This window comes from Salvia splendens, chromosome 1 (genome assembly GCF_004379255.2).
Source record: "Salvia splendens isolate huo1 chromosome 1, SspV2, whole genome shotgun sequence".
NCBI lineage: Eukaryota > Viridiplantae > Streptophyta > Magnoliopsida > Lamiales > Lamiaceae > Salvia > Salvia splendens.
This window is the reverse complement of record NC_056032.1, coordinates 1,129,129-1,154,517: the sequence shown is the minus strand read 5'-3', so window position 1 is coordinate 1,154,517 and position 25,389 is coordinate 1,129,129. Positions and strand designations below refer to the sequence as shown.

At 37.2% G+C, this 25,389-nt stretch overlaps 1 protein-coding gene and 1 long non-coding RNA gene across 2 annotated transcripts; both read left to right on the top strand.

Annotated features, from left to right (window-relative positions):
• Nucleotides 1-254: 254 nt before the first annotated feature.
• LOC121804981 lies at nucleotides 255-1,960 on the top strand. Its single transcript, XR_006051233.1, has 6 exons — nucleotides 255-504; nucleotides 770-954; nucleotides 1,060-1,142; nucleotides 1,235-1,343; nucleotides 1,508-1,599; nucleotides 1,682-1,960. It is a non-coding gene; the product is annotated as an uncharacterized LOC121804981 (long non-coding RNA).
• A 7,479-nt stretch (nucleotides 1,961-9,439) lies between these two features.
• LOC121806807 (DEAD-box ATP-dependent RNA helicase FANCM) lies at nucleotides 9,440-18,153 on the top strand. Its single transcript, XM_042206963.1, has 23 exons — nucleotides 9,440-9,583; nucleotides 9,681-10,038; nucleotides 10,713-10,856; nucleotides 11,687-11,769; nucleotides 11,862-11,976; nucleotides 12,532-12,623; nucleotides 13,026-13,080; nucleotides 13,158-13,279; nucleotides 13,356-13,469; nucleotides 13,594-13,787; nucleotides 13,863-13,993; nucleotides 14,143-14,203; nucleotides 14,317-14,387; nucleotides 14,507-14,556; nucleotides 14,621-14,786; nucleotides 14,892-15,019; nucleotides 15,117-15,449; nucleotides 15,532-15,598; nucleotides 15,798-16,328; nucleotides 16,399-16,854; nucleotides 16,996-17,047; nucleotides 17,116-17,265; nucleotides 17,440-18,153. Exons 1-23 carry the CDS (start codon nucleotides 9,569-9,571, stop codon nucleotides 17,978-17,980), a joined length of 4,029 nt encoding a protein of 1,342 aa, XP_042062897.1. The 5' UTR covers nucleotides 9,440-9,568; the 3' UTR covers nucleotides 17,981-18,153.
• The last annotated feature ends 7,236 nt before the right edge of the window (nucleotides 18,154-25,389 follow it).

Below are 25,389 nucleotides of genomic sequence, written 5' to 3'. Positions count from 1 at the left end.
CACGTAAATTGATGCTGGAATTTTGTGTTGGGGTTAAGATTGATGCTGAGGCTGCCAAGACATGGATTTACCCTGGTAAATGCACATATATGCATGTGTATATGTACATATTATGGTTTGTGTTCATTGGTGATATTGGAAAGCTTGTCCGCATATGCTGTGTTTAGTTCTGGGGAAGCTGAAGTTGCTGGAAACAAAATTAGGATATTAAATATGACGAGGACTTGAATTTCTTGTGTACAGTTTACAGCTTGATTATATGCATAACAACAGCCTATCTTAATGGTAAAGTGGGAATCTATTGAAATGGTATTCATTTTTTGTGCAAAGGTTCAAAACCTACTTTTGATGCTTTATTTCTATCTGTTGAGTTATAAGAATGAGCAACTACATTGAAGGAAAGTATGTGTTGCAGTGTTGATGAGCTGATTCTGAGATGAGGCTGTTTGAACAAATGTGTGCAAGAAATATGACAGATATCCTTATGGACCATCTTTTAAGAAGGTGAAATTTTGCAAATGTGAGATTCTGCTGTAGTACTTCTGCGACAAAGATTCGACAAAATTACCAGTAGTGCTTGTCATGTGATACCCAAAGTGTTAATGTTGATCAACTTTTGTTTGCTTTAGATATTGAGGTCACTTCGTTTCACACACTTATGGAATCTGTTTTAGTTATTTATTTACTTGGTTTTATTTTGTGTAAGTATGATTATCATGATATACTCAACTTTTTTAATTTATTCGTCCACTTTTTTTTTAATTGGCAGTAAATGTCCCTCATCGTGATGATCAGTTATCTATTACAAGGACTGCACTCTTTGTACATCTCAAAGTGGTATACGAGTCTAATATCTTGGGACGGAGGGAGTACTAGACTTCATTGCTATATATATTAGTTTTTGTTAAAGTTGTAACAATACATCATAGATTGACCACTGTCAAATTATATAAGGTATAGTATGATTGACCACTGACAATCATGTAAGGTTTTTACTCTATTTTCAAATATACTATGCTTGACGTTGTGTTCAACAATCTTGACAACTCTCTTATGCAGGAAAAATAGTTTTTGCTTCTCCTTCTCGAGAACTAGTGATGCAACAAATAGAAGCTTGTCATAAGATTGTTGGAATTCCGCAAGTAAGCGTATTATAATAACATTCCCGGGCTTACATTTCTTATGTTTCATATTGGTACATATGCTTAAAAATCTGTCACTCAACTGATCTTAGGAGTGGACTATTGATCTAACTGGAGGGATGCTTAGAAGAGCAGAATTCTGGAAATGCAAATGCGTTTTTTTTGTTTCTCCACAAGCGTTAGAGAAGGATATACAGTCTGGTTTGTGTCTCAGCTTGTAGTGATATGTTATTGGAGTGCATTTGCAAAATCAGAAACATCATATGTAGGAACTATAATCCAACATCATATGAAGGAACTAGAAAATGATGATAAAATAGTTGCTAGGGTTTTCATATGATTCATAATATATTTATATGTTGTAGGCTCCTGTTTGGTGAAGAATCTGGTGTGTCTGGTGATAGATGAGGCACATCGTGCAACAGGAAACTATTCCTACTGTGGAGCCATTCGAGAGGTATACTGCTTCATTATTTCTTTCACGTGTTCTTGTGCTATACACTTGGATAAAAAAATGCACTAAATAGCAAAAGATATAGTTTTAGGATTGATTCAACACATGGGGCAGACTGGGAGGAACAAGCAAGCACGAGTTGATATCCTTTATTCTCTATCTGTGGTTCTCGCATGGGGATCTTGGTAATAATCTCATTTACAAATGAGTTTAAATCCTTTTCATAAGCGATTTCTTTTACATGCTCACTAGTTTTAGCATGCGAAGGGACGGAATTGTGTGGTTATATGCGAAAGCAAGCGAAACAGAGGTCTATAAGTAATCTCATGATAAATGGTGGCATGAATGGTTCCAATTGCAGGTTCCTGATATGAGCCTTCGTATAGTTTAGATTTATTAGGGATTTGAATATCTTTTCATATATTTGTTTCTTGTTCATTAAGTTGATATTCTAGCATTATAAATAGATAGGGTGTTATCATTTTAGGAATTCAATCAATCAATGAAAGAAATATTATTTTCCACAAACAATCGTGAATTGTTCTATCAACCCTAGTCACGCCGCTGCCCGACGGAGGAGCTCCGCGCACAGCCACGAACTAGATCGCCGCCGATCCTACGTAAGGACGCCGGAGAAAGGGATACGACAAAGGGTCGTATCAACTGGTGCTTTCATCCTATGTACTCATGAAACGCTTCAACAACAACGGTAAGTCGGTTTGGGGATCGTCCCGACCCGATGTCTTTTCACGTCGCCAACAGCCGGTTGGATGTCGTGATTTTGGGAATTACAACTGTCGGCCGTTCGACGACGGTGAGATGGAGAACAGACCCGGAGAGGGGTCACACCATGATGATCCGGTTAGCCTTAAACTGGATCGCCTGCTGGATCGCTTGGATAAGCTGATTGCGTGGAGAGACAAGACTGATCGGCGGTTTGAGAACCTGGAACCCGCATGGTCTCGCTATACAGAACCTCCACTGGGATACGAGTACGGAGAGGACTTCGATGATGAAGATTTTCGTCAACAGAAACCTTGGGAAATGGGTTATCGCCAATCTCGTAACCAGTCCAACGGGTACGATCAGTCAGTCGATCGCCCGCCGTCTTGCTGGGACCCACATCAGAGGTTTCAAATCGCGGGGTATGTCAAACCGGAGCGGGTCAAAATGCATCCTCCTCGTTTTGCGGGGACAAATGCATCAAATTGGATCTCGAGGGTCCAATCTTACTTCAATCATTTGATGATGCCCGATGCCCAACGATTGCACTACGCGGTCATGTTATTTGATCAACCAGCGGCGGATTGGGTATTCAACTATTTTGCAAATAACGATTTCGTGACGTGGCAGGATTTCTTGGAGGATGTGCTTGATCGTTTTGATCATCAAGGCCCTAAACTAGTTATGAAGGAGAGGCTACAGTTGAGTACTCCGGCGCAGCAGTTATCGCAACCTTTACCGACGCCGTTTCAGACCCAGGGAGGTCCGGGACGTCCGGTTGATCAGGCAAGACCGCCGAGGGTCCGGGTTTCGCAGGCAGAAAAGGCGGAACGAGCTCGGTTGGGTCTGTGTTATTACTGCCCAGATAAATGGGTGGTGGGTCATGTGTGCAAACAGTGTTTATTGTGTTACGCCGAGGAGGGAGATGAGGGCGTGGCCACTTACGATGAGAAAGTTCCCAACAATGCCACTCACAATGGGGGCTCTAATCTTGATGTTCCAAACGACGAGGCCATAGAAGAGATCGATAAGACCGACAATATGCCACTGCAAGGGCTCGTCGGGGTATATGATGAGAAGATTGTCGAAGAGGACACATTGCTAGAAGAGGAGGAGACATTGCTAGAAGATAAAGAGGAGACATTGCTAGAAGATAAAGAGGAGAGTGGTTCTATTGGTAAAGGGGAGAAGATAATCGCATCGTTCAATGTGGCTCAAATGTCATTGACGGATGGTGCGAACTGTGGGTTTAAGAGAGGTGGTGATTGCACTGGTGTAAGGACAATTGCCTATTTCTATGTGGATTTCGTTGATGCCTATGTTCCAAGTATTGTTCATCGTTCGACATCACTCGTCGTCGATGCGCGATTCATCCCTCCGTGCAATGACGCGCCATATTTGAGTGTTCTTGGAGGTGATAAAGGAAGACATTCAACTGTTCGATATGTGTTTGATCCCGGAGGAGATGCCTCGTCAAAGCTTCTGCGTTCGACACTTTGTTGCTTCGTAGTTTCCACCTTGAGGACAAGGTGGATTTTAACTGGGGGAGAGTTGATATGAGCCTTCGTATAGTTTAGATTTATTAGGGATTTGAATATCTTTTCATATATTTGTTTCTTGTTCATTAAGTTGATATTCTAGCATTATAAATAGATAGGGTGTTATCATTTTAGGAATTCAATCAATCAATGAAAGAAATATTATTTTCCACAAACAATCGTGAATTGTTCTATCAACCCTAGTCACGCCGCTGCCCGACGGAGGAGCTCCGCGCACAGCCACGAACTAGATCGCCGCCGATCCTACGTAAGGACGCCGGAGAAAGGGATACGACAAAGGGTCGTATCAGTTCCACAGTTTCTCGAACCAGAGCTGCGATTTCTTCAAATGCCAATTGGAGATGTTCCTCGTGGAGTGAGCGAGGGAGTGAACCAAGAGCCAATGCGCCATCCGATTAGAATGAAGGCACCGAAGAGCATAGGCAAGGAAAGAGTTGGCAGCTCAAGCAGTGTGACGTCCCCAGATTCATCGGAGACGAGGGAGGCGAATAGAGCCACCATGTATCAAGTGTTGCAGAGAGCCTTGTACGCAGACACGAGTACTATGAACCCGGATGTACACTGGAAGATGATCCTAGGACTCCAGAAAGATTTGTGTCTGTAGCCTTGTAGGTGTTGGTAATTGAAACTAGAAAAAATAACATATAATTATCCCACATCGGTGTTAAAAAGAAAACTGAAACTAGTATATAAGTCTCATGGGCCCCTCCTCCTATCACCAATTGGTTTTAGGATGGAACCCATGGATTTCTATCATGGTATCAGAGCGGATCGCCGACTGTGGGTCAAATTTAATTGACCCAGCAGTATATCTGGGCTAAAACCGAAAAAATGACTGACCCAACAGTATATTTGGGCTTAAAATTTGGGCCAGTCGTCCAACCGATCGAAAAAAAAATGGGCCAGTTGTCCAATCGATGAGAAAAAAGTCCAACCCCTCCAAGTTCACCTTGAAGGGTTTGAGGGGGTTTGAGGGATCGATGAGAAAAAAGTCCAACCCCTCCAAGTTCACCTTGAAGGGTTTTAGGGAGGATGTTGGTAATTGAAACTAGAAAAAATAACATATAACTGTCCCACCGATAACTTGGAGGGTTTTAGGGAGGATGTTGGTAATTGAAACTAGAAAAAATAACATATAACTGTCCCACCGAGTCCCACATCGGTGTTAAAAAGAAAACTGAAACTACTATATAAATTTCATGGGCCACTCCTCCTATCACCAATTAGTTTTAGGATGGAACCCAAAAGAAAACTGAAACTACTATATAAATTTCATGGGCCACTCCTCCTATCACCAATTAGTTTTATATGATGGAACCCATGGATTTCTATCAGTAGGCATGTAGTTTTTTTTGGCTTTGTTTAGGATTTTAAGTATGTAATTTTGCAGCTTTTTAAGTAATTTAATTATATAATTTTCGACTTTATTAAGATTTTAATTTTTAATGAATTTGGTAACGTTTGTGAGTTTGTGCTCGAATGATGCAATTTGTATTGACTAATAATTATGCAGATTTGGAAGAAACATAAAAAAATCAAACACAAAAGCATGAGCCAATGTAATCTTATTCTAACTCGATCAAACTTTCATCATTGACTGGCAAAAACCCAAATCAAATCATTCAAAAGTTGAAATAAAATTTCTCAATATTAATTCAAGAGTCGCAAACAATCTGGCAAGTGCAAATGCTCTTGTTTTTGGCTACACCAATACAACGAATTTTAGAGGGCATTTTGCTGGCTGGATAAGCCCCCAAAACTCTTACAATACAATCACTGTGCCCATATTCACCACATCCACCTATCCTCGGAATACTTGGAGCCTGACAATATTTCTTAGGTTGTCCTAAAAAATTATAATCAAAATAAAATCAAGATTTAAATTATGCATAGGAAAAGTTCAAATATTCATAACATAAGTGATTTTTTTTTCTTTTTACAAAAGGATTAATAATGGTCTCCATCTACCCTCGTGATAAGAAACGGTTCGTACCTGCAGATGGGGCGAATAAAGGTAGTAGAAAGACTAGAAAGAGCATGAAGGTGATTGCAAACTTGTTCATCTTTTCTCTATGTTTTTATTCCTTCGAATTTTCAGTTGATATATAAGGTTTAGAGGGATTGGGATCAGCATTGGGATCTTTTTATAGATATTATTTTGAAACGAGTAAGAAAATCTGAATTTATAGTTTGATGAAATATTGATTTGGAGCATAATCAATTAGCTGCGAATTTGGTGAGTATGGAATTTATTTACCAAAAGAATGTCAAATATAGTACATAGAGATATATGTAAACGACATTGATAGGGCTGTAATAAATAATTTATGAGGATTTAGATATTAACAGTCAAATCTGAATCGTTTAATTTCATATCCAATGGCTCGAAAAAATGTCATGTTTTATTTATGATTTAATTTATTTAGAAAGAGTAATATTGTAATCTTTTTTTAGGGTAGTTAATTAATTTATAAATTCTCTCAAATGATTCATAATATCCTACACGTTTTATTCCTTGGATTTAGATATTTCGCATAGAATTCTTTCCATTCAACTTCATCGTCTCCATTTTATTTGACAATTATCCATATCTATTATAAATTCATCTTAAATAGCAACATAATGTATTAAAAATATCAATACAATAATAGTAGTATATCATATACTAATACATTGAGGAATCAGGAATCGAATAATATATCATTGTTTTATATTCTTAAAATATTTTTGATTATTCTATTAGCAAAAGGGATTACTACCTTTGCAAAAAGACTATTTTTTTCTTTTTGTGATCCATCTTCAGTCTTTATTAGATCAAAATTATTTGTTGATTCGCACCTATTTAAATATACATTATTTCTATTTTAATGTATTCAAATTAAATGATTTAATTTTTTTAAGATAACTCATAATTAATTTTAAAAAAAATTATTAATAAAAAATTAAGTTTAAAGTGAATATTAAAGGTAGTAATATATCGATTTTTTTACTAAAATCAAAAAGAGTGATTAAGATTATAGTTTTTTAATATTATTTTCTTATTGGGATTTGGTTGTATACTTGTATTTTGTTGTGTGTTGATTTTAATTTTTAGGTGTTAGATTTTTTAGGTATTTATTGAATTATTGTTTTTAGGTATTAGAATATTGAATGATGAATATTGTTATCTTGCTACTTTGTATTTTTTTTTGTGTTTATTTGAATTTTTAGGTATTAATTGATATACTTCTAGATGTTGAATTATTTTAAAAAATTAAAATTAAAACTACAAATCGGTTCCGGTTTCGAACTGGAACCAAATTCGGGATTCATTAAAATTTGTAACCGGGTACCCGGTCAACCAATCCGGATAGAACCAGAATCGGCCGGTTAAGCAAGCCTAAATACATTATTGTATAATACTATTACCATTTTATAAAATATATACAACCATTCCAATATATTAACACAAACACACCGATATATCACCATAGACTCACTATATCAATATATATACAACCACACGTCCACACCAACATAGATTTGTCACCAGTATATCACTATAGACTTCTCACTATATCAATGTTCAATAAAAACTTAGTAAGTAGCATCATAAATATAACCACAATTGAAGGAGTATTAGCTTTTCTTTTTATGTGTATTAACACTCAATAATCAGAAGCTCATAAAAATTAAAATCATGACCGTTGTATAATCTAATGATTAATGCTAGGATGATGGTAACCTAGTATGACCCGAGATTAACATTTTCATATATACTAATTAGAATCAATCCAACTGTTAATTTGAAATGCTGTCATTAATTGAAAGTTTGAAACTACAAACCAAAGCCAGAAACATTTATATAAATTTGCAAGAAACAGGAGACCATTTAACAATCTTTTAACTTAAATCAAATTAACTTTATAAATGGGATTAATCATGACAATGCCATTGATCATTTGTTCTCACTCAATAAGTTGTAAATAAAGTAAAATACATTAATTACTTTATTTTTATAAAATAGTGACCCCTAATTCAAAAGCACACAATCTGACCAGTGCATTTGCTTCTATTTTTTCCTATGTCAACACAACGAATTTTTCTGGGCATTCTGCTAGCTGGATTAGATCCCACAACCTTCAAAAAACAATCTCTTTCTCCATTGCTACCACATGCACCTATTCTTGGAATATCTGGAGCTGGACAATATTTCAATTCTTGCCCTAAAAAATAAAAACAATAGTTATAACAAATAAATATTTCAACATATATATATATAGGGATGCATTCATTTCCTTTTTGTATATTTTGTTCTTTGTTCTTTTTAATCTCAGCCTCACGATTTTGTCATCTGACGGTTAGATTGGTGCCACATGTCATTTAATAATGCAGATTTTCAGTTGAATAATGCACACCGACTAATAATGCACCATTATAGTGTAATAATGCAGATTTTCAATTGAATAATGCACACCGACTAATAATGCACCATTATAGTGTAATAATGCAGATCATCTGAACCGTTGATGAATGAGATCTAACGGCCCATATTAAAAGAATAAAGGATCTAAGGGATGAATAGGAGAATAACGCTCCCCTATATATACATACATATGAAAATTACATAAAATTAAATTTTCCAACATATATATACTACTCCTACTATGTACCTAGAGAAGGGGCGAACATAGGTAGTAGAACAACCAAATAAAATATGAAGGAGATAGCAAAGTTCTTCATCTTTTCTAGACTTTTTTTTTCTCAACCCCAATTGTTTGTGTGTAAATATTTGGGTTGGAATGTATGCTGAATATGGATACAAGGATTGTCTTTTATAGGTGTACACACACTTATTGCAGTTTTACAATTATATTGGGAAGGAAATAAATATTTATTAACTCTCATTATAGTTGAAGCGTTTCTTTTGATTACGGTAATTAAAGAATCTATGTTTAGTAAATTTAGTTGAGTCAACATGAAGTACTATTAGACAGAGTAAAACATATAAAGTAATAGGAAAAATAGAGAGGGAATATTAATAAAAGAGAATAGAGTTTAAAAAATTTAGTACATTGAATTTTGCCAAAAATGATTCGAGTAAATTCCCATCCCGACGTCTACATGTGAGTTTTTGCTCGAATGAAAAAAAAAATATAGTTAATCATTTTCATTTATTATAGGTATTTGAATTAAGGTTAATTTGCCACTAAATTCCTAAACGTTTGTCTTGCATACTACCTTTAAAATTTGTGTGTAAACTGTAAACTATGATATTTTTGATTTATTATGATTTTGCAACTAAACTATTGATTTATCTATGCAATCAATCAATAATTTTGGCACTAACACAGTTTCATGATTTACTTATGTAATAATATCAAATGTCAACCAAAATAAAGTCACGTTTTAGACAACATAACAATATGTATCGTATTGCTAAATTAAAGAATTAAGGTTATATTAAGTTAAATTAAATAAATTTGGGTCGGTTTTTTAACATTTCTAATTCTATTTACCGGGTCGGCTCTCCAGCAACATTTGGAATTCAAATAATAAAAATAAATGAAAATGAGGAATTTTGCCGCTAATTTTCTGACTCGAATTCGAGGTTTTCTGCTTCATCTCCCTCCCCAAAACCCACCATTAAATTCAACACTAGTACTTCACCAAGAGCTGCTTTGGCATCCACCGCCTCTCCTCTGCGAATCATGGACGACGATGATGTAAACCTCAATTTATTCACTTCTATTATATTATTTTTTTGTTAATTTTGCTGGATATGCGTCTTATGTTGTTTTCAATTTTATTCATATGAAATAGGAATTCGATTGGGAAGCAGCTGTGCACGAAATCGACGTGGCGTGCCAGGCTGCTGCTGCCACAGCCGTTCCTAATTCATATTGCAAGCAAGAGATGTTTGTGAATGTGGATGAAGAAATGCGGAAAACGGGGAAATTTGATGCTATTAGTTCAGCGCCTTCGACTAGGCAGACTACTTTAGATAGATTTATTGGGGCTCCGTCTTTCAATTCGAGGAAATTTGAAGAAAGGGTGGAAATTTCGCGTGGGCAGCAATGTATGAGTAGTAGTATTGGGGAAAATATTTGTCAAGAATCTGAGAAGCTTAATGAGTTTGTTAAGATTGATGCTGAGGCTGCCAAGACATGGATTTACCCTGGTATGCATACATATATGCATGTGTATTATGTCTTTCTTTTGTTGGTTTGTGTTTATTTGTGATCTTGGAAGGCTTGTCTGCATATGTTATGTTTAGTCCTGGGGAAGCTGAAGTTGCTGGAAACAAAATTAGGGAATTAAATAATATGACGAGGACTTGGATTTCGTGTGTACAGTTTACAGCTTGATCATATGCATAACAGCTGACTATCTTAGTGGTAAATTAGTTGAAAGGGTATTTCTTTTTGTACAAGGGTTCAAAACCTATTTATAAGGGTTTATTTATTTCTGTTGAGTTATAAGAACGAGCAACTACATTGAAAGGATGTATGTTTTGACAAAATGTGTACAAGAAATATGACAGAATCCTTATGGGGCCATCGTTTAAGAAGGTGAATTTTGAAAAGTGAAATGATGCTGATGTACTTCTAAGACAAACCTTTGACAAAATGTTTAGGTGTCATGTGATTCCCAAAGTGTTTAGGTGTCGATCGAATTTTCTTTGCTTTAGCCTTTAGAAATCGAGGTCACTGTGATTGATCTTCGTGTTCCATGTTTCTTGTGACAAGCTAGTTTGAAAAACTTATAGAATCTATTTTATTTATTTTAGTTTTATGAATATCATTGGGAAGTACACAACTTGTTAATTTACTCACCACTTGTGTTTCGTGTCAGTTAATGTCCCCGTTCGTGAATATCAGTTATCTATTACCAGGACTGCACTGTTTGCCAATACTTTAGTGGCACTGCCAACAGGACTTGGCAAAACTCTAATTGCTGCAGTAGTCATATATAATTTCTTCAGATGGTTTCCTGAAGGTATGTGATCCTGTACTATTGGTAATAATAATATACTACATTGTCTCAATCATCAAATGCGGATCACCGCTGGTAATTAAAATATACATACTACATGTCTCAGTAATCAAATGCCACAGTTATGTCCTTTTATCGCGAGTGTGCTTGAATTGGACATCATATATTTCCTTTCTTAGGTGTTTTATGAAAACATAACAAATCTTTACCCAGTCAGACCATACAAAAAAGATAAGTCGCACATTAGCAGTAAATGTTTTATCCATTTGTTTGATCCTAATGACCACAAAATTAGGTGTTTCCTTGAAAGTAATCTGTGATTTTTCTATGGCCTGATGGCTAAAAAAATTCCAAATACAAGAACAAATCCATGATATTTGAAACTTGAAAGTACATGTGGGTGATATGCTTTAAATATTATCCGTGTTGCATTATTTTCATATGTTAAATAATTTAGGAAACAAAGATGTTCTTATGTTTTTATCAGTACTCACATGATGGACTCATATTGCTCTACACTTCCTCCGTCCCCAAAAAAGTCCCCTTCTATTTTTGGAATGAATACACCACACATTACACTACTAATGATATGGTCATCCCACTATCCACCATCACTACTTCAACTACCTTTCTCTCTCTCTATCCTACTTGACTAATTTTGCATTAAAACCCTTGTCGTACTTGTCACCAAAGTCTCTATTTTATGTGATGGATGGAGTATATTAGTATTTCCAAGTTGTAACAAGACATCATAGAATGACCACTGTCAAAGTATATAGGATATAGCATGCTGATAATCACGCTAATGACCACTGTCAAACTCTCTTCTGCAGGAAAAATAGTTTTTGCTGCTCCTTCTCGACCACTAGTGCTGCAACAAATAGAAGCTTGCCATAAGATTGTTGGAATTCCGCAAGTAAGCCTATTATTACAATATTCTCGGACTTACATTTCTTATGGTTCATATTGATACCGATACTTAAAAAGATGTCATTCAACTGATCTTAGGAGTGGACTATTGATCTAACGGGACAGAAAAGTCCTTCGAGAAGAGCAGAATTTTGGAAATGCAAACGCGTTTTTTTTGTTACCTCACAAGTGTTAGAGAAGGATATACATTCTGGTCTGTTTCTCAACTTGTTGTGATATGTTATTTGTGTGCTTTTGCAAAATTTGAAACATAAATAATCCAACATCATATGTGGGAACTAGAAAATGATGATAAATGAGCTGCCAGAGTTCTCATATGTTTGTGATATACTTATCATTCTGGTTTTATAAGTGTGGGGAAGCCTTGAAAAATCACTTGCATTGGCTCAGCGTTTTTCCATTTCAATTTTATCATGAATATAGCACTTGGTGCAAACTTGTACTATTACATAAAATTGGTCATGGTTAAAGATCTACTTACACAAACTCTACAGTGAGATATATGGCTTCGCTAAACTTTAATTTTCAATTCTCCTTGATTCATGGATGTTTTCTAGTAAAATAGCAAATTGAACAATATGTTATGATTCTAAGGCTTTTGATTACTAGTCCAGATTTACATTTTCTGTATTTGCTATTGGGTTGTCTTTCCATGAAAATCAGGATTATGAGGACTTCTATCTGCTTTGCTTTTATATTCATATGGTACTTTGACTGAAAAATTCTTCATTAAATTTATATGATGTAGGATCCTGTTTGGTGAAAAATCTGGTGTGCCTGGTGATCGATGAGGCACATCATGCGTCAGGAAACTATTCCTACTGTGTAGCTGTCCGAGAGGTGTACTACTTCTTTAGTTCTTTCATGCGTTCTTGTGCTATATATTTAGATCGAAAAATGCACTAAATACCAAAAGAAATATGTTTTTAGGCCTTTGTTTTGTATTTATCATTCATTTTGCTTATACATCTACTTCTCCAATTTATGTCAATTATTAGTAAAACTTTGAAAATTAATAGGCTTATAAATACTTCTTTGGAGTGAAGTGAGTTGAATTTGACTTGAACTATCAAAACATAGTACAGCCTAAACCAATGCATTCTTTCATGAGCTATGCTAAGTGGATCACATAGGCGAGCACATAGAGTTCATTGGTGTAGCTTAGAGCTTGATTAAAACTTGCCTGTTAATTACTCACCCCATTCGATGAAAAAAACTTATACAATTTGACCAATGTTGCAGTTGATGGATGCTTCCACCCAACTAAGAATATTAGGTTTGTCTGCGACACCTGGATGTAAGTGCTGCACCCAAAAGATGTTGATTTATATTCAGACTGCTTTTGTTAAATTGTTCTTCTTGGTCATAATTCAGCTAACCAGAAGACAATCCAGCATGTCATTGACAATCTTCAAATATCAACACTTGAATACCGGAGTGAAAGTGATCCTGATGTACAGCCTTATGTGCACGATAGAAAGATAGAACTAATTCAGGTACTACTAGTTACATACATGAATAACTGAATTATACTCTAGGAATCATATGAGAGTATAAGATTTTTCTTTTTAGGTATCAATGGGTGATGAAGCGATCGATATAGATAGTCTGCTTTTGGAAGTTGGACGTCCATATCATGCCCAACTTTGCTCATTTGGGCTGCTTCCTAAGAGAGACTTCAAGACAGTATGTTCATGTATCCTATTGTTTGAACTTCAGATCACTGGACTGCCAGATTCTCAAATTTGTTTACATCCTTTTAGCTGAATGAAAAATCACACCCATGTCCTGTTGTTTTTGTAAAACATAGTTGAGCCCCTGTGATTTTCTAAGATCAAAGGAGACATTTCGCAAAAAGCCGCCTGCAAGTGTTCCTCTATCAAGGCATGGTGAATTCATGGGTTATTTTGCTGCTCTTGTTACGTTGCACCATCTCAGGAAATTGCTTTCAAGCCATGGTATAAGGCCTGCATTTGAGATGCTTGATGAAAAATTGAAAAAAGGGTATGCCACTGTTAATCAGCATTTAGATCCGTAAATCTATCTCCACTTTTGTTTAAAGTTATCTCCAATGTGCAGGTGGTTTGCACGATTACTAAGCAGAAATGAAGCAATTTTGAAAGCAAAACTTATAATGCAGAAAACTATTACCCACGGTGCCCGTAGCCCCAAACTAACAAAAATGCTGGAAGTACTGACTGAACATTTTAGTACGTAGCATTGTGATTTTTATTCTTTGACAGTGATATGCTTTATGTTATTGTGTGGAAACTTTCTTTGGCCTTTTGCTTTAGTTGAGTATTTTTTATTTATATGGGCAAAAATGCGGTGTTATTCATGTTAAGGAATTTTGGTGCAGAGGTAAAAGATCCAAAAAACTCCAGGGTGATAATTTTTTCAAATTTCAGGGGTAGTGTCAGGTGACCTTGAATCCTTGATCTTAGTTTCTTTCTTAGATTTCTGTAACATATTATGCTGAATCAATGTATAGATATAAGAAAAATTTAGTTCTGACTTTAATATTCAAATTCAGGGACATACTTGATGCACTTAAACACATTGGGGAATCTGTTAAAGCTACAGAATTCATTGGACAAAACGCGGGTGCGTTTATCAATTCTCCTCAACCATTATTATGTGCTCTCAAATTGTTAGCTGTTGCTATATTTCTTGGTAAATTTTTGTACTTTGTAGTTAATTTTTGACCTTATTGTTCTTTGCAGGAAAAAACTCAAAAGGACAATCTCAAAAAATTCAACAAGCAGTTTTAGAGGTACTGCTTTGTCTATTTGTGGTATGCTGTTCGGTTCTCAGTGGTTATATACTTCTGTCTATAGAAATTTCGGACAGGCGGGTACAATGTCATTGTTGCAACTTCAATCGGTGAGGAAGGTCTTGATATCATGGAAGTTGATCTTGTCATATGCTTTGATGCTAATATCTCGCCTCTGAGGATGATTCAACGCATGGGGCGAACCGGGAGGAACCAGGAAGGACGAGTTGATATCCTTTTCTATCTGTGTCTCTCGTATGTAGATCTGACTTGTTACATCGTATTTACAAATCACCTTAAATCCTTTTCATAAGCAGTTCCCTTAACTAGCTCACTAGTTTTAGCATGCGAAGGGGCAGAATTGAGAGGTTATAAGCAAAAGCTAGCGAATGGCAAGTCTATAAGTAAGCACATGATACATGGTGGCACAAAGAGTTTTAATTTCCACCCGAGTCCAAGGATGGTATGCTTTCTCTGCAGATTATGTTTCACTTGCCTGACACAATCATTATTATAGATATATAACCAGGTTTTTTATACCTTTACACGCGCAATTGCAGGTTCCACATTTTCTCAAACCAGAACTGCAATTTCTTGAAATGTCAATTGAAGAATTTGTTCCTTGTGGGTCAAAAGCAAAGGATTCTGAACTCATTCCAGGGCCAGCATACAAGGAAAAAATTACAGATGCTGAGAAAGATTCGCTTGCCAAGTATTTTGTCGCCACTCAAGAAGATGCTTGGAGACCATCTCTCATTGCTTTTCCTCACTTCCAGGCATATCCATCGCCTGCAAACAGTGTGCTGCATTCATCTCGAACGCAGATACTAATAGATACCATGCAGGATTTGCAAGACCTACCGTATTCTCACGATCGCAATCCCTCAGCAGAGGTTTGTTTGTTTGTTCACAACAGGCTCGTCTATATCCAGTAGGCTATGTTTTGGAATAATTTGAGATACTATCTTGATTCAGGACGATGTCATTCTAGATCCTTGCTTGAGAGTTTCAGAGGCAGAGCCTCGTGATAATGTTATAGAAGGTAACTATTTGGCAAAAGATAGGCCTTTGCTGTCTGGGACTTCCATTTCGATAGATGTAGCGTCATTTGATCTATCAAGGTTCAAAAAAAGAAAAAAAGCACAGCATATATATCTAGTAGCTGTATTAACACAACATTAGAATCTTCATGCTTGGCTGCTTTTTAATTCTATATGGTTTTCTTGTTTGGAATGTACTAGATTCAGAGAGGTATACTGATCCTGCTGAAGAGGAATCGAATAGAGAAGCAGAAGAATCGGGTCGAGAGCTTCAAGTGACTGTGAAAGATTTGCAGAGCGAAGACTCTCACAAACCAAAAACTTGGCTTCATACCTTCCTCTTTGCTTCAGAATTTGTGTCTGTCGATAGTGTTGGAAATGTCCTGGTCTTATCATTACCTCAAGTGCCTCTAGATTCGAGTTCTAAACGAATGGAATCTAGAAATATGGCTTCTCTTGATCACTCAATGCATGAATGTGTGGAGTGCGCAGAGATTCCTCTGCAACCTATAGATAATCAGACAGTACATGAATTTAGTGTAGGTGACCTCTTTTCTGAGGATGCGAAGAAGTTCGACGAGGCTGAGGAAATTCTCCATTCCCCGGTTTCAAGCAGAATGCAGAACGAAATGGATATTTCAGACCAGGATCTTATAGATGTCTATCTTAGTCCGAGACTGACTAATTTAATCAAAAGTGGAGTTGTTCCAGAATCTCCGATAAATGATTCTGGTATGTATTCATTGCAGCATTCCTCATATACATGTACAATCATCAATGCCTGTCTGCAATTCTGATGCAGGGACGTGGAAGGGCAACCAAGGTGATGATATCGTTTGTCCTGCTCTCGTTTCTCCCCCAAATCTGGAAACTGAGCGTCTCCTAAACTCTTGTGAACATGACAAGAGGGAAGATATAAATGGCAGCTTGGGGGAGATGGATATCGACAATGGCATTCGAACACCTCCACTAGATTGCAACACGGGCACAGTGGGAGCATGCTCCTCACCTGTTCCCATTACAAATGAGCTGCGAACTCCTGTTACTAAACTCTCGGGCACGAGTAGCAGTAAAGACTGGACTCCAGATTGTGGTGTCCAGCCCGAAAGTGTCGAGCAGCCGTTCAAGTTCCGTAGGCTGCGGAAGCTTGGAGATTGCAACAGGAAAGTTCCAACAGAATCCAGAAACTCAACTGGTGCAGGCGAAAAATATGTTTCGAGAAGGATTAGCCATCATAAATCCACTACGCTTCTCAAAGGTATTCTTTTCATCAATGAAAATGCAAATTTACCAGGTCACTTATGCTTGCAGAAGTCTCTTAATACTCAAGTTTATACATCGACTTTCCGGTGAATACTAAATTTCTTGTGAACCCTAACCCCACCCCAACCCCCATCAGGTGAGAAGAAGCAAGCAAAAGGTGCTGCAACATATATTGAAGAGGAAGCTGAGTAAGTGCACCTTCTACAGTTTATATAGGTGAGGTATTTTACCTACCTTAATGCTCTTTCATGTTTAGGGTATCATCTGATGCTATGGCGTCGGATGACGAGGAGGATGTACAAGAGGACAGTTCGTTTGAGGATAGCTTTATAGACGACGGGCTCAATCCTACAACTTCTAATACCCAAGCTGGCAGCACTAGGGTTGACATGATGGCAATATACAGGTTACCAATAACACCCATCATCTTCCCTTTTTGAAGGCTGTTTACGTTGGATGATAGATTGAACTTACGAGTATTTGAAAGACTATATGATTGTATGATCTCAAAATCATTCAATTCATCAGAGTCTGTAGTGGATTATCCTACATTATTTTTACCGGTTCAATTCAATGGCAGGCGATCGTTACTCAGTCAATCTCCATTTCCAAGACCCCCAAGCTTCCCGACAAACCACAGTCCCGACTCTGTGGTTCAAAGCAGCAAAATGGATGGAAGCGGAAGCTCAACAGGAACAGGACGCGACGATGCTCCTCAGACTGGCTTTGAATCAACTGCCAGGAACAACAAAGATGCAGGCAACGGGGTTCCCACAGAGATGTTCGAGAGCAGGCCGGATAGTCGGAAAAGAAAACTAAGCCTCCACCAAGCACACTCCCTACCAACGCTTAATTTAGACACGGAGTTCTCTCTACTCTCCGGGGCTGCACATGAGAACTCGACTGCGCACGTACATGTAGAGACAATGGAAAAGGCCGTAGATATTTTCGAAGACGATGATTTTTATGAAGGGATCGATCTTGATGCACTAGAAGAAGAAGCTACAAAGCTGTTCAAGAAAAAAACAGAGCACTCAACAGAAAAAATAGTAGGTTCTGATGAAATTAAAGAACAAAATTTTGGGATTTTTGATGCGCCTTCATTTGATCTTGGTTTTTAATTTGTTTACGGACTTAAAATAAATAAATTATTTTATGTGTTAAGGTTGGATGTTTGTAATTATTATGAATAGGCCGTTGAGTGTGCAATATATCAATTTAAATGAAAATGCATTCCCATGCAATTTTTGGGTTTTTTTTTGCAATAAAATTATATTGATCTTTAAATTTTGTATTTACCACCGTATTGACAACTCGACCAATATCTTGACTTTCATCAAGATATTTTTATTTTAGGATGGCTCTTTTCTTTGTGATATAATGCTGCTCTTTTCTTTGTGATATAATGCTATTTAAAATAGAAACTTCATAAATATTGGTGATAAGATATAAGAATAACAATAGAAATGCCGACATAATAGTAGCACTATATAATAACGATATTGGTGATGAGATATAAATTTACCATCCCATGTTTTTTGTCCTCATGCAAACGGTTGGATAATTGGGCTGTAGACTATTATTTGGGCTGTGAATTAAATGAGGCCCAGATGGAAATTGGGCTGGTGGTTGCCCTAGCCCAATGCCCGGGCGATATACACCCCTGCCTCTCTTCTCTGCCGCTTGACATTCGATTCACTCTTTCTTCTCTCTACCCTCTCTCTCGACTGTTGAATTCTCTCTTCTCTTCTTCTTCACCGATGAGTCTCCGATTGTTTCACTGTGATCTTTCACGGTTATTTGAGTGATTGATCTTGTGTGAGTGTTGGAGAAGGCAACTACTTCGGTTGCTGGGGTGTTGGTGAAACTAGGGTTTTCTGTGTGAGGGATTTCTGCGAGTTTTTGTTCGAGAGGTTTCAGATCTGGAATAGTGGAGTTGTTTAGGGTTGATATCTGGTGTGTGAGGTGAATCACTGGTGGATTCAACGTGCTCCCTTGGATCTGGTTTCTGGAGAATAGATTCGTACTACTAGCGAGTGGTTGAGCCATAGCTAAGATCTATTCGGTTTCTTTGTGTTTCTTGTGTTTTCTGCTCGCTTGTTTGCTTTACTCTTAAGATCCAAGAGGATCCTTCTTGTTGTGCTAACGTGTGTGTTAAGTGTGCAGGTTTACTCGGTGGTTCAGTAGCTTCCGCTCAAGGAGGGCTAGGATTCTTGTGTAATAGCTAGATCCTTTGTAAATCAGCCCGTGGTTGAGAGTTTGGCTGAACTCTCTTGTATAAGAACAAAGAGGTCTTGATAATTAGTGAACCCGGACTTGTCTGATCCCTACAGTGGTATCAGAGCCACGTGGGGACTAGTCCGGCACGCCGAGTAGCATTAAGGAGGTGGGCAAGTGGAATCCTCCTTTGAGTGAGGGTTCGCTCTGGTAAATTGGCTGAATCTCTTGTTTTCTTTTTCTGTTTAGTGCCAAATATAGGCTTGGGATATTGCTTGCTGGTAGACAGTCTTTGGCAAAGACTTAGGCTTTTTCTTGCTTTCTATGTGTTTATTGCTTCTGTTGTTTCTTGGTGCTATGTGATTTCTGATCTCTCATTACTTGACCACCAAGCAGTTATACTGCCTAAGTGACCCCCTGCGCCCTCCAGAAGTGAGTGATTGTGAACTGGGATAGCCTTAGCCAGTGTGCTGGTGACAGTCATGGATTTGAGGTCTGATTTGTTGTGAAAGTTGTGTGAAAGTGTGCCTGGTCACTGTGCCTGAAAGTTTGCAAGATTGTGTATTTCTGTCTTGCTGTGTATGTCATTGTGCCTGAAAGTTTGCAAGGTTGTGTGTTTCTGTCTTGCTTCATGTGTTCTTGCAAAAGTGATTTTAAAAATGTCTCAACCTGTTGGTTTGGTTCCTTTTAATGGCAAAAAAGATTTTGTGATTTGGAAACAGAAATTGAAATGCATTCTTATTCAACAAAAAGTGTTTAAGGCTGTTGATGGCTCTTTGCCTGATGACACTCAAGAAAAACTGGATGAAATGAATGAGTTGGCTAGAGCTACTATTGTTCTCAATTTGTCTGATTCTATGATTAGGAAAATTGATCATATTGAATCTGCTTCTGAAATGTGGAAACACCTTTATACTTTGTTTACTGAAACTTCTATGTCTTCAAGGATGTATTTTGCTTGAAAAATTGATCAAATTTAAGCTTGACTTATCCAAGGATATTGATGAAAATGTGGATAGATTTCAGAAGCTTGTGTAGGATATTAAAAGATCTGGTGATAAAACAATTGATGAATACACTAGTATTGCTCTAATGAATGCCATACCTGATTCTTATAGTGATGTGAAAGCTGCCATTAAGTATGGCAGGGACTCTGCCCCTCTGGACTTGATAATTAGTTCCTTAAAATCTAAAGAACTTGAATTAAGGGAAAGAGTTGCTGATAAAAATGCTTTTAATAAGGCTCTAAATATCAGGGGAAGACCTAAGTCAAGAGGGGGGAATGAATCAAATGGTGGATTGAATACCAACTCCAATTTCAAGAAAAAGTACAGATCTAGGTCCAATAGCAAGGACTAAATCTTTTAAAAGTGTTTTAATTGTGGAAATGTTGGGCACTATAGAAGAGTTGTACAAAGCCTAAAAAGAATAAGCCTCCCAATAATAACTCTCAGTTTGAAAATAGTGTGAATATGGCTAAGTATGATGCTGATAATGAATCTGTTTATATGGTGCATGATTTGATGTATATAAATGCTTCTTCTATGTGCCCCCTTACTTCAAATGATTGGGTGTGTGATTCTGGATGTACATATCATGTTAGTCCCTTCAAGGAAGTGTTCAGTGTATTAAGCATGTAACTAATACTTATGTGTCAATGGCTGATGACAAGAAGTGTGAAATTCTTGGAATTGGCACTATGTTTAAAGTTTGATAATGGTTATGTGTTGAATCTGAAGGATGTGAGATATGTTCCTGATCTATGCTATAATTTGATGTCTTGTACTGCCCTTGAGAATTCTGGCATTGGGGGTAAATGGGGGGAAGGTTGCATGAAAATCTGCAAAGGTTCTATGTGTTTGTTTAAAGCCAAAAGAAAATGTTGTTTGTATGTCTGTACTGCTGTGCCTCTTACATGTGAAAAAGTATGTGCCAATATTGTTAAATCTGATAAAACTATGTTGAGGCATAATAGGCTTGGTCACATGAGTGAAAAAGGCCTGAATATTTTGAAAAAGCATGCTATCTTATCTGAAGCTGATGTTCATGGTAGTTTGCCTTTCTGTGACACTTGTGTGCTGGGTAAACAACATATGGTTACCTTTCCTACTCTTGTACCTGCAAATCTAAGTAAAAATGTTCTTGAATACTTGCATATGGATGTGTGGGGCCCTGCTTCTGTGTCTTCTCATTCTGGCTCTGTGTATTTTCTTTCAATTATTGATGATTTTTCAAAAAAAGTTTGGTGTTTTCTCATGAAACATAAGCATGAAGTGTTTGCAAAATTTGTTGAATGGAAAACTTTGATTGAAACTCAGATAGGAAATAAAATTAAGGCTATAAGAACTGATAATGGCTTGGAATTCTGTAATAAACAGATGAATGATATGTGTGTTGGTTTTGGAATTAAAAGACATAAAACTGTACCTTATACCCCACAACAAAATGGGGTTGCTGAATGAATGAATAGGACTTTACTTGATAAAGTGAGATGCATGCTAGCAAAATCTGGTTAATCTAAAAATTTTTGGGGTGAAGCTTTGTTGACTGCTACTTACTTGGTTAATAGATCTCCCTTTGTGCCTTTGTTAGGGCAGTGCCCTGAACATGTTTTTATTGGAAAATCTCTGAATCTTTCTCATCTAAGGGTGTTTGGTTGTTCTGCTTTTGTGCATACCAAACTGATAAACTTGAACTTAGATCTATAAAGGGTGTTTTTCTGGGATATCCTAAGGGTGTCAAAGGGTATAAAGTCTGGTTGAGAGATGAGCCTGGGTTTAGGGTCATTATTAGCAGGGATGTGGTTTTTAATGAAGATGAATTTCCTTGCTTAAAAGTGACTAATAACCCTGCTCCAGACATTGTGGACAATGATCCTCTTATTGAGGTGGAGTCCACAGAACAACCCATTGATGTGGAGCATTCAGTGGATGCTCCAAGTGAGGTGGAGCAGCCTTTTTGGAACTCTAACCCAGTTTATACTCCTAATGAGACACCCAATGAGGGAAATCTACAAGCTAATGAAGTCAACAATGTGCTTTTGCCTGATAATATTAATAATGCTTGTGATATGCATGATAGTCATGTGAGATCTAACCCTCCTGTTCCTGCCTAGAATGTGTTAAATAGCCCCACTGGTATTCAAAATTCTATTGATGCTCCCAACTTAAGTGACTATGTGTTATCTAGGGATATGCCTAGAAGGCTTAATGTTCAGAAACCTTCTAGATATGATGGTTATGTGGGACTGGTTGCCTTGATTAACTTGGCTTTCAATGTGTATGAATCTGATGTGGATGAATCTCAGTCTTATAAGCAGACTGTTAAGTCTAAATTCTGGAATCAGTGGCATAATGCTATGTTGGAGGAGATGCATTCTCTTAAAATCAATCTTACTTGGATCCTTGTACCTTTGCCTCCTGGTGCATCTGTGGTTGATTGCATATGGCTTTATAAGTTGAAAAGTGAGGTAGAGGGTCTTAGGTACAAGGCCAGACTTGTGGCAAAAGGTTTTACTCAACAAGAGGAGGTAGATTATACTAAATTTTTTGTTGTTGTTAAATTTACCACTGTGCGGTTAATGCTTACCTTATGTGCTCACTTTGACTGAGAATTGAAACAAATGGATGTTAAAACTGCTTTCTTGCATGATGATTTAGATAAACCAATTTACATGAAACAGTCTGAGGGCTTTGTTGATCATAAATTTCCCAATCATGTGTGTTTGTTGAAAAAAGCTCTGTATGGTTTAAAACAGTCTCACAGACAGTGGAATGTCAAGTTTAATAATTGTATGCATAAGTTGGGCTTTGTGAGAAGTACTTTTGATGCATGCTTATATGTGAAGAATCTTGATTATGTGTCTGTCTTCTTGCTATTGTATGTTGATAACATGCTTATAATGGGTCCCTGTTTGAAAACCATAAATGTTGTGCAAACTGCCTTAAGTGAGAATTTTGATATGAAGGACCTTGGTGATGCTCAGAAAATATTAGGAATAAATATTTTCAGGAATAGAAAAGATTGTATGCTTGTTTTGTATCAGGAACCTTATGTGTACAAAATTCTGAAAAAATTTAACATGTTTAATGCTAAACCTGCCTATGTGCCTTTAGCTGCTCATTTTATGTTGAGTAAAGATCTGTGTCCCACAACTAAACATGATATTGATGCCATGAAGAAAATTCCCTATGCAAATGCAATTGGATCAGTAATGTATCTGATGGTAAGTACCAGGCCTGATATTGCATATGCAGTATCTTGCTTAAGTATATACATGGCTAATCCTGGTCCTGTTAATTGGGAAGCTTTAAAGTGGCTCTTGAGATATCTTAAGCACACTGCTAAGTATGGATTGTGCTATTCTAAATGTGATGATGGTGTGACACTAACTGGTTTTGTTGATTCCAATTATGCTAATAATAAGGATAAAAGGAAGTCCACCACTTTCTATATGTTTACTGTTTATAGATCTTGTATTAGCTGGAAGTCTCAGCTGCAGCACATAGTGGCTCTGTCCAGTACTGAATCAGAATATATTGCCATTATAGAGGCAATGAAAGAAGCTGTGTGGTTGAAGGGAGTGCTTTCTAAACTAAACTTTGTGAAATCTCCTCTTAATGTGTTTTTTGATTCTCAGTCTGCTATTCAGTCATGTAAAAATCCTGTATTCCATGATAGAACAAAGCATATTGATGTAAGGTTTCATTACATTGGAGATATTGTAGAAAATGGTGAAGTTTCTCTTCAAAAAGTGCATACTGATAGAAACCCTGCTGGCATGGGTACTAAATGCTTACCACTTGAAAAACTTCTTTTCTGCATAAAATACTTGCATTTTAACCTAGGATAGGTTGCATGTCCCGGAGGAAAAGTCCCAGTCACCTTATCAGTTGTGGTAAGGGTGTTAGGTGGCTGAAGGCATGCAGTCCTTTAGACTAATGGGTCTCAACCCTCTGGTGTCTAATAGGCAACCTGGTGGCTTCCCTAAATGCTAGTGAACTTATGTTCTTTGGAGCTGAGGGGGCTACCTTGTAGGCTATGATGATTTTAAACCTTAGCTAATAATGCAATTGGTTTCCCAGAATAATGTCCAAGGTGGAGTATGTTGGATAATTGGGCTGTGGACTATTATTTGGGCTGTGAATTAAATGAGGCCCAGATGGAAATTGGGCTAGTGGCTGCCCTAGTCCAATGCCCGGGTGATATACACCCCTGCCTCTCTTCTCTGCCGCTTGACATTCAATTCACTCTCTCTTCTCTCTACTCTCTACTCTCTCTCGACTGTTGAATTCTCTCTTCTCTTCTTCTTCACCGATGAGTCTCCGGTTGTTTCACTGTGATTTTTCACGGTTATTTGAGTGATTGATCTTGTGTGAGTGTTGGAGAAGGCAACTACTTCGGTTGCTGGGGTGTTGGTGAAACTAGGGATTTCTGTGAGTTTGTGTTCGAGAGGTTTCAGATCTGGCATAGTGGAGTGATTAAGGGTTGATATCTGGTGTATGAGGTGAATCACTGGTGGATTTAACGTGCTCCCTTGGATCTGGTTTCTGGAGAATAGATTCGTACTATTAGCGGGTGGCTGAGCCATAGCTAAGATCAATTCGGTTTCTTTGTGTTTCTTGTGTTTTCTGCTCGCTTGTTTGCTTTACTCTTACGATCCGAGAGGATCCTTCTTGTTGTGCTAACGTGTGTGTTAAGTGTGTAGGTTTACTCGGTGGTTCAGTAGCTTCCGGTCAAGGAGGGCTAGGATTCTTGTGTAATAGCTAGTTCTTGTGTAATAGCTAGATCATTTGTAAATCAACCGCGTGGTTGAGAGTTTGGCTGAGCTCTTTTATATAAGAACAAAGAGGTCTCGGTAATTAGTGAACTCGGACTTGTCTGATCCCTACACAAACATTTTGGATTTAGTTACAGTCATGTCCCCCATCATATATTTTACATCTATTCTACTATTTCAATTTCAATCCTTCCATGATCAATCAAATGAAGAATGGGTGAATTATTTTTTCCATTCCGCTTTAAGTTTTTAAGCTTTTGATCGTTATTGTACATGTATAGTCTAACTATGGAATCACAAAAATATTGGTGAACTGTCTTATAGGTCAAGACCCTTCAGATGCTATTTTAGTATTAAAATCTAGGGCAAATAGCCCAAAAAATCGCGAAATTTGGTCAATTTCTGGTATATTCCATAACTTGGACCGATTAATCATAACTTTGATGATTTTCTGAAAATTACCCATGGATTTGAATTTTGGAAAAATTGAGCGTGACATGGACGCTGGGAACGTATGACGTGGAAGCCGACAAC

What these genes read in the sequence shown, in the direction of transcription:
- LOC121806807 (XM_042206963.1), top strand. An exon ending in TTCAACAAGCAGTTTTAGAG is followed by an intron (nt 14,557 to 14,620) that starts GTACTGCTTTGT and finishes TTCTGTCTATAG; the next exon opens with AAATTTCGGACAGGCGGGTA. An exon ending in ATCCACTACGCTTCTCAAAG is followed by an intron (nt 16,855 to 16,995) that starts GTATTCTTTTCA and finishes AACCCCCATCAG; the next exon opens with GTGAGAAGAAGCAAGCAAAA.